Source organism: Eleginops maclovinus, chromosome 15, assembly GCF_036324505.1.
Source record: "Eleginops maclovinus isolate JMC-PN-2008 ecotype Puerto Natales chromosome 15, JC_Emac_rtc_rv5, whole genome shotgun sequence".
Classification (NCBI taxonomy): Eukaryota; Metazoa; Chordata; class Actinopteri; order Perciformes; family Eleginopidae; genus Eleginops; species Eleginops maclovinus.
The window spans coordinates 12,103,548-12,113,070 of NC_086363.1; the positions used below are offsets into that span (position 1 = coordinate 12,103,548).

General features: G+C 36.6%; 1 protein-coding gene across 1 annotated transcript; it reads left to right on the top strand.

The window, feature by feature from the left end:
- Positions 1-378: 378 nt before the first annotated feature.
- il20ra (interleukin 20 receptor, alpha) lies at positions 379-9,113 on the top strand. The gene is made up of 7 exons (XM_063901812.1): positions 379-723; positions 2,823-2,946; positions 3,291-3,499; positions 3,643-3,818; positions 3,928-4,072; positions 4,340-4,476; positions 4,793-9,113. Exons 1-7 carry the CDS (start codon positions 672-674, stop codon positions 5,873-5,875), a joined length of 1,926 nt encoding a protein of 641 aa, XP_063757882.1. The 5' UTR covers positions 379-671; the 3' UTR covers positions 5,876-9,113.
- The last annotated feature ends 410 nt before the right edge of the window (positions 9,114-9,523 follow it).

Sequence of the window (9,523 nt, forward strand, 5' to 3'; positions counted from 1 at the left end):
ATTAGTTTCTCATTGTATTGCATAGTTTTGGATTAAACAACACTTTATAAATTAATATAAAACCGACTATAGCGATTGATCCAACTTAAACTAACATGCTTATGTGTTGATTGATATATTAAAATACAAATAAATTATGCATGGCCCATTTCACATCACAAGAATGTCTACTTCTGTCTGAGTTATACATGTTTTGTTTGCTTTTGCTTACGGATCAGATTAGTCATTCACTCACACACACACACACACACACACACACACACACACACACACACACACACACACACACACACACACACACACACACACACACACACACACACACACACACACACGCACGCACGCCCAAACAAACACTCACTAGCACAGGTGTAATGTGCACAAACAAGTGAGATCGCATTCCTTCCTCCTACACGGAAACCTTGGGGTTTTTTGTAAGTCGTTAAAGTATCGATAGTCGCTCAAGGATAGCCATTCCATTCGGACCAAATCTGCTCTAATCTCATTCTTCCTCGGACATGTTTTTAAGTTTTTTTTTTTAATCGAGTGGAATAACATTGAACCGCTGGTGAAGTAGCCCACGGGCCGGTGGAGGGTCTGAGCACCTTGCGGAGTATTAACAATGTCGGTGTTTATTGTGAATGTGTGAAACATGACCGCTGTATACAGAAATGTGGACAGTGGTAGTTTTTCTGAACCTCCTGGGAGCTCTGCACTTCAAAGGTAAGAAAAAAAATATATCACGAGTACTACAGTTCTTTTTTGTTTGTTATCCTGTCTTTACGTAGGCTATTCCCATGATTTAACATAACATACTAATTATCAGTGTCGTCAAGTAACTAAGTAGATTAACTCAAATACTGTACTTAAGTATTGAGAGACTTGTACTTGAGTATTTCAATTCTTTGCTACTTTGTACTTCTACCAGTGGCGGCTGGTGGAGTTTTCTCCAGGGGGGGCTATAACTCCAAAATGTATTTTTAAAAAAAAAAGCATGCATACATGTACTAAGGTATCAAACGAGTGTATTTACATAAATGAAAACAACAAAAACAACATTATAGATAGATAGCTAGAAGTGCAAAGAGAAACAAGTGCGATATATAGAGTATGTACAGTATATGCAGTTAAGAGTGATTATGTAAAGATAAGGGCAGTATAAAGAGGTGGGAATAATTGGCATAGTATAAACAGATGTAGTAGGAACAAATATACAGATGTGCTATATTACTATACAGATGGCCAATATACATATATAATAAATATCTATCTATCTATCTATCTATCTATCTATCTATCTATCTATCTATCTATCTATCTATCTATCTATCTATCTATCTATCTATCTATCTATCTATCTATCTCTATATCTATCTCTCTATCTATCTCTAGATATATCTCTATATCTATATTTAAATAATATATATCATATATAACATGGACAATACACATACTTTATGACAGAAGGCTGTGACGTCAGCCCCGCCGCCAAATCCAGCTGCATTCAGCTCGGATGGAATATTTTATTATTCCATTTTTATTTCATTTTTTTTACGTCTTATTCAAGGAAATGTGGTGAGAGGTGAGTGGTGGGGCGGCGCCCTAGCGCCCTCTATTGGCTAGCCGCCACTGACTTCTACCTTACTACAATTTAGAGGTAAATCTTGTACTTTTACTCCACTACATTTATTTAATACCTTTAGTTACTTATATTAATATAATCAACACTTAAATAAGAATTAAGTTACACCTGGAGTAAATCCACAACCTACCCTGCAGTATACAAAGTCATTCAAACCAGCTGCACTTTAACCACCTTTGATAACACTTTAATGCATCAACAGTTATAATGACAACATATAATATACATTATTCTGAAAGGGGCCAATCTACATAATAACTACTTTTGCTTTTGGTAATTTAAGTATATTTTAATTCTTATATTTTTGTACTTTGACTTGAGTAACATTTTGATTGCGGTGCTTGTAATTGTAACGGAGTATTCTTTTTATATATTACACATTTCCCAAATTGGGATCAATAAAGTATTTCTATTCCTACACTCTAGTACTTTTACTAAAGTAGAAGATCTCTGCTAATTATTCACCAAACTGTTCTTTTGGCCCTGAATATGGCATTAAGTGAAATGTGCAGATGCATTTAATCATTGACTGATCTTAATATGGCTGTAATATTTCAAAAGTCCAGGTAGTTTTATGATGTTTGCCCAAATTAATTATATCTTGTTTTATATGCCCATGCAGCATGGTTATAGTTTGATGAAAGACACAATAATTAATTCACATTAAGTATTAGAATAGAAATTATAATGTGCAGACAGGTTTGAATAACTTACTCCTCCTGTACACGGCTTGTTGTCAGTGTGATTATGTGCTCTGCGCCTCAGTGAAAGAACCAAGAATGGGTCCCAGGCCTTTCACAAGTCATAAAAATGAGTTATATCTGTAGTTAAAGATTCATGTTTCATAGGTTCAGGTGTCTATAACCTATCAAATTGGGCAACCGATTGACTTTCATCAGAAACTTACATCAATGTGTTGCCCACACACACACAGTTGTATGAACTTTTTAAAGATAGTATGTGAAGTACTCCGACAAGTTAAATTGGTTCATTTCTTACACTAGATTTGTTATAAGCAACCAATATTATCCAAGCACAACAACTACCAATTTGCGAAAAAGTCTACTTCAAAATTGACAATGCATTATGTAACATTACAAGAGACTGGTAAAAATTCTAAAGAAAAACATGGCCTCATGTTAATTGCATCTCTTGTCATTCCTAATCTCTTTCTCCTTAGTCTCCTGCTCTCCCCTAAGCCCGACCAATGTGATTTTCTCTTCTGTCAATCTGAGAAATGTGCTGCAATGGCACCCAGGAGGTGACACACCGGATGACACAGAGTTTACAGTGCAGTATGCCATGTGAGTAAAGCATTTAGAGATTAAATAAAAACTACATTTATATTTTACCTAAGTATTCCTGACAGCAGTTATTGTATTTAAGTTGCATATATTGTATTTAAGTTGCATAAGTTCTTTCCTTTTTGGAACATTGGTCATAATATATCAATGTTGGACTAAGTAAAAAGAGGGAAGGAAAGAAATGTAACTGTATCTAACAAACCGCTTGTGTAAGCTAAAGTTTCCTGCTTGAGGGAAAGTTGTCTTAGGAAAGGAGTGTGTTTGAGCCCTTTGCTCCATTCTTATTGTACCAGCTTTCACGGGATAATCCTCTAAACTGTGAGGGTGTTCTCTGTGTTTCGCAGCTATGGGGACAGTGTTGTGGGGAGTGAAGGAAGACGGGTTCACTGGAGGGCGGTGCAGCGCTGTACAAAAATCGTGCGGAGCTGGTGTGATCTGAGCAATGAGACGTGGGATCTGGATCAGGGATACCATGCCAGAGTTCGTGCTGTGACCCTGGGAGCATCCTCCAAATGGGTCAGGACAAAAAAGAGATTTGATCCAAAGATGGACAGTAAGTTGAAGTGACAACATGTAAAAAAGTTCAGACATAAATACTTACAAACACACAGAGGAGGGGCTGGTAACTTAGCCTACATTTCTACCTCGAATATTCAACCTCTACCCGGAACGTAATATGTCTGTCTATCTGTTTAGCTATTTTTGGATGTCCACTGGTTTCTGTGGAGATCGAGGACAACAATGCCATCATCTCTTTGAAAGGACCCATGAGATATCAGCCCAACAACTACACCCCAGTGGTTTCCATGGCAAAAGTGTACCCCGACATGAATTACAACCTTTCCATCGAAAATACCCGTGGCGGACAGATAGTGAGTTAAAATATATAGCTTTTCCCCCCTTTCTGGCACAGACAGGTTGTTAAATCAAGCACACCTTAGGTTTTATTGCACTGAATTGTCTTGTTATGTTTGTTTTTAGCACCATTTCCCAAAGGTCTCAAGTCCGTACACATTTCGCCTGATGGAATACGACACAGAGTACTGCTTTTCTGCCAGGTCAAGTTTAGAATCCATGCCCGCCCAATACCTGCCCTCAGCATGGCACTGCATAACCACACCTAAAGGTACAACAGCCTGTGTGCCTGTGAGAGAAACATTTTTTGCGCCCTGTTTGGCAGGTAGAAAGGAATGTGACTAAACATGATACACAAGTGAAGCAGTAATCATTGTTTGTGCCTGAAATGTCTTTCTCAAATAGTCTTGCTTTTGCTTGATAATAGTGAATTTTACAATACGTTTTAATATGTATATTTATAGAAATTCCTATATGTACATTTATGCACATGTGTGTGTATTTTTGTGACACGTTTCTGATTCCCATCTCCCTCCAGACCCTGTGATTGGCCAGCTGCAGCAGGTAGTTGTGGGTATAGTTGTTCCATCTGTGTGCATGTGTATGCTGGTGGTGGTTGGCTACCTTCTCCATCGCTACCTGTCGGGGAAAGGACAGAAGAGCCCGTTTATACTGGTAATGAAAACGCACACACTTATTGGAGATGTCAAATGTTATCTGTTAAAGGGTAAAAGGGAACTCTTTTGATTTTACATCTGAAGATCAGTTTACTTGTCATGCCTTACAGCTATATAAAGTCTTGTATGGCTTTGTTAAGTCTTAAAAAATATCAGCTTGGCTTTGAAAACATTTTTAAGGTAGCGCCATGTTGTTTTGAGATTTGATCCCGACTTCATTTTAGTGTGTAATTATTATCGAAAATATACAGTTTTGACTTATGACTGGCATCTCAGCATACTGACATGACTTTACATTTTCCTTCAACATCTAGAACCTGCCTACTTTTCATCCGCCCCCTCTGACTTTCCCCCCTGAGAATCCCAAACTCATCGTCATCACCATCATCCAAGATCAACAACCAGAAAGCGACACATCACACTCTGCATGCCCAAAGAAGCCGACAAACTCTGCCCGTCCCCCACCAGGATACGCCTCCCAGAGGCCCCAAACACCTCCGGCACCCGAGGAAACCTGGGACGATTTTTCAGTCGACTATGGGTTTCTTGCCGCAGCTTCTAAAATCGACCTCAAAGGAGGAAATGGGAATAATCTGAAATGCAAAGTAAGTGCTAGTTTTGAAAAAAAAGAGTGGAATGTTGAAGATGACCACTCTGCTGGACCCCCTCTGACTCAATCACAGATAGAGATCAGCACACTCATACAAGCACATGCATGGTCACAGCCGGTTTTAACACCATTCCTGTCTGTTCAGGGAGCGTCTATGAGAAAGGTGAAGGGAGAGGAAGAGGAAAGAGTGTTACCAGGTTTAGTAATAAACACAACCCCACAAACAGGCTTCTTCCATATTCCTTTCAATCTGTTGGCAAAGAAGGAGGGAGGAATGGGGGAAGAGATGGATGGAAATATGAGAGTAGGAACTGATGGTGAGATGGATGGAAGGGAGAGTGAGGTATTACCCCTTCTTTCTTCTTATGCCTCTCAGAACACCATGCTTATCCCCAACTCTGACCTATCAGATGACTTACCAGATGACTATGGTCTTATGACGATGAATACAGCACACAATATAGAAGAAGAAGAGGAGGAGGAGGAGGAGGAGGGAACTCTTTGTATTGATTGGGATCCCCTGACTGGGAAACTTGTGTTGCCAGATATGGAGTTTAACAAGGAGGGAGTGTGGGATGGGATGATGCAGGGTGAAAAAGGGAGGGAGAACAGGATTGGAGGAGAGGAAGAGGAGGAGATGGGGAATTTGAGGAACGGTGAGCTGAGGTTGGAAAATGTGTTTGTGAGACAAGGGTCTGAGGAAAAGGCAGAGGCAGAGAGAGAGTTGGAGGGAGGTGGGGAGGATTTTTTGACCAGATGGGATTTGGTAATCTCGATGGACAAGTAGATGATATTCATCAATTTATTTACTCCATTACTATAAAGAAACATATGCTCTTCTTCTGCACTTATTATGTGCACTTAAATTAGATAGCATAACCTATGGGTTTTATTAATACTACAAAACTGAATTCTTAGGAGCATTTAGTATTGTAGTTGTGTTACTTTTATACCTGTAAATGTTAAAGTTGCTTTATTATCATTACTTTATGATTCAAACTTTATATGAACTAATATACTGATCAATGTGAATACTTATGCAGGAGACTCACTTGGGCTTGATGCATGTGCATAGTCAAAGTGTTCTTGGAGATAACTTAATAATACAAGATTTTGCAGAAAATTGCCAATTCTTTGTGAGTTAGGTGATTTGCTTTCTACTTGTGAAGCATGTTTGGATACTATATGTGGTACAGTTTACTGCGGATATTCCATGACTATACATATCCTTGTTTACTGTCTAGTAGTAGAAGGTGTGTTTAGTTTCATGTTTCAGGTCTGTCCCTCTTTAAGTTCCTGGTGCAGCACTTAAACTGCAGAGACACTTTGGAATAGTAGTTGTTTGTACTGTTTATCTTTGCTAAATTGGGCAGAATCATAATGTGATTCATTTCTGATTTCCAGTCAGAGATTGCAGTATTCATTTGAATAGAAATCCACTAATACTGAATGTTATATGAAGGAAATACTGATGTTCAGAGGAACAAGACAGTATCTACCTCTATGATTAATGTGTTCATATCGTTTATGAGGAAGTCAAAGAAAGCACTTTACTCCTAATGTTTTTCTTCTGAATGTAAAGATGATTTCTTAGAAAAGGATCTGCCTGACCTACAGTATGTGCCAATATTATGTGTGCCTTTGTACTAAAAGGCATCAACATAATTTTGCAATCATCAGTGTCTTTATCTCTTTAAACAACATACTGTCTGCCGTGCAATATTACAGCATTATCACTTAGCCGTCTTGTTTTTATATGCAACAATTTATATCTGTTTGTTTGGAGCTGAAGTTTTAAGAAGCTTTTTGGAATAGTGATCCGATTTCATTACAGTACTGGCTCTTCTGCATTCCATCAATGATTAAAGCACGGTAAATACTTCCAGAAGAATGCTACATCGCTTGTTATGAAAGGGGAAACCCGTGCACACCTTTTATAATGTTCTTCCTCTTTCTCTCTTTTTTTGTCACTGTTTTTACTCAAAATGATAAATGAAGGAAGCTTTGACCTTGATATTCTTTACACACCTCACCATGTTTTCAAAGCCACAGTAAACAGGAATTATAAAACCATAAGGTACATTTAGTTTCACAACTCAGGTTTGTCTGCAATGTGATGAAAAGTTTGATGCTATGCATGAATTGTATATTATGTAAAATCTTTTTTCATATAATTGTATATCGCCAGACAGAATTATTGTATGAAATAAACGATATTAAAGTGAACTAGCTCTGTTCTGCTTGCTCGCTAGAAGTTTGAGTCTTACAAGCTCAACAATTACAAAATATGCACATACTTAGGTAATATATATATGCTACATGGTTGAAGTCAACTTGAATTCCTGACACCTGCCTTTTATAAGATACAACAAGAGAATGAACAGAGACATCTGCTGGTCAAATATTGAACAGTTTAGATTCACTGTATTTTATATTAATAATCTAAATCTGCAATTACAAATGAAGTTAAAGAAAGCACTTTACTCCTAATGTTTTTCTTCTAAATGAAGATGATTTCCTTTAAAAGAAAGGATCTGCCTGACCTACAGTATGTGCCAATATTATTTGTGCATTTGTACTAAATGTCCTCTTGTTTTTATATGCAACAATTTATATTTGTTTGTTTGGAGCTGAAGTTTTAAGAAGCTTTTTGGAATATGGTATGCTGCCTTGCCTACAAGTGATCAGACTTCATTACACTACTGGCTCTTCTGCAGTCCATCAATGATTAAAGCACTGTACATACTTTCACTTTGTTTGTTATCCAGAAGAATGCAACATAGCTTGTTTCTTTAAGTTTTGAAAGGGGAAAACCATGACCTTTTATAATGTTGTTCCTCTTTCTCTCAATTTTTGTCACTATTTTTACTCAAAAATTATAAATGAAGGAAGCTTTGACTTTGATATGTTTTACACACATGCATGTTTTCAAAGCCACAGTAAACAGGAATTATAAAACCCTAAGGCACATTTAGTTTCACAACTCAGGTTTTTCTGCAATGTGATGAAAATGTTGATGCTATGCATGAATGTAAAATGTTTTTCATAGAATTGTATATCGCCAGACAGAATTATTGTACATTAAAATAAACAATATTAAAGTGAACTAGTTCGGTTCTGCTTTGTTTTTAACATTAAAGGCATCTTTTACCATTGTTTCCTTTTCTCGCTAGAGGTTTGAGTCTTACAGGCTCAACAATTACAAAATATGCACATACTTAAGGTAATATATATGCTACATGGTTGAACCTCAACTTTAATTCTGACACCTGCCTTTTAGATACGAAAAGAGAATGAATAGAGACATCTGCTGGTCAATTGTTAAACAGTTTAGATTCACTGTATTTTATATTAATAATCTAAATCTGCAATTACAAATGAAGTTAAAGAAAGCACTTTACTCCTAATGTTTTTCTTCTAAATGTAGAGATGATTTCCTTTAAAAGAAAGGATCTGCCTGACCTACAGTATGTGCCAATATTATTTGTGCATTTGTACTAAATGTCCTCTTGTTTTTATATACAACAATTTATATTTGTTTGTTTGGAGCTGAAGTTTTAAGAAGCTTTTTGGAATATGGTATGCTGCCTTGCCTACAAGTGATCAGACTTCATTACACTACTGGCTCTTCTGCAGTCCATCAATGATTAAAGCACTGTACATACTTTCACTTTGTTTGTTATCCAGAAGAATGCAACATAGCTTGTTTCTTTAAGTTTTGAAAGGGGAAAACCATGACCTTTTATAATGTTGTTCCTCTTTCTCTCAATTTTTGTCACTATTTTTACTCAAAAATTATAAATGAAGGAAGCTTTGACTTTGATATGTTTTACACACATGCATGTTTTCAAAGCCACAGTAAACAGGAATTATAAAACCCTAAGGCACATTTAGTTTCACAACTCAGGTTTTTCTGCAATGTGATGAAAATGTTGATGCTATGCATGAATGTAAAATGTTTTTCATAGAATTGTATATCGCCAGACAGAATTATTGTACATTAAAATAAACAATATTAAAGTGAACTAGTTTGGTTCTGCTTTGTTTTTAACATTAAAGGCATCTTTTACCATTGTTTCCTTTTCTCGCTAGAGGTTTGAGTCTTACAGGCTCAACAATTACAAAATATGCACATACTTAAGGTAATATATATGCTACATGGTTGAACCTCAACTTTAATTCTGACACCTGCCTTTTAGATACGAAAAGAGAATGAATAGAGACATCTGCTGGTCAATTGTTAAACAGTTTAAGTATACTGTATTTTATATTAATAATCTAAATCTGCAGTAGAAGCGTAAAAAAAAAAAAACTATACATACCTTCAGAATAATATTTTTCTAAATTATACTTTTGTTTTTTCCAGCACTGCTAGTTTTCATTCAAACGTTATGTAGTTTTGGGAGATTGTCGACAGAAAAATAAAGTGTCTTAT

Excerpts from the sequence above, each read along its gene's own strand:
- il20ra (XM_063901812.1), top strand. The coding sequence starts at position 672 with ATGTGGACAGTGGTAGTTTTTCTGAACCTCCTGGGAGCTCTGCACTTC. Across the intron at positions 724-2,822 it reads GGGAGCTCTGCACTTCAAAG|TCTCCTGCTCTCCCCTAAGC; the intron begins GTAAGAAAAAAA and ends CTTTCTCCTTAG. Across the intron at positions 2,947-3,290 it reads TTTACAGTGCAGTATGCCAT|CTATGGGGACAGTGTTGTGG; the intron begins GTGAGTAAAGCA and ends TGTGTTTCGCAG.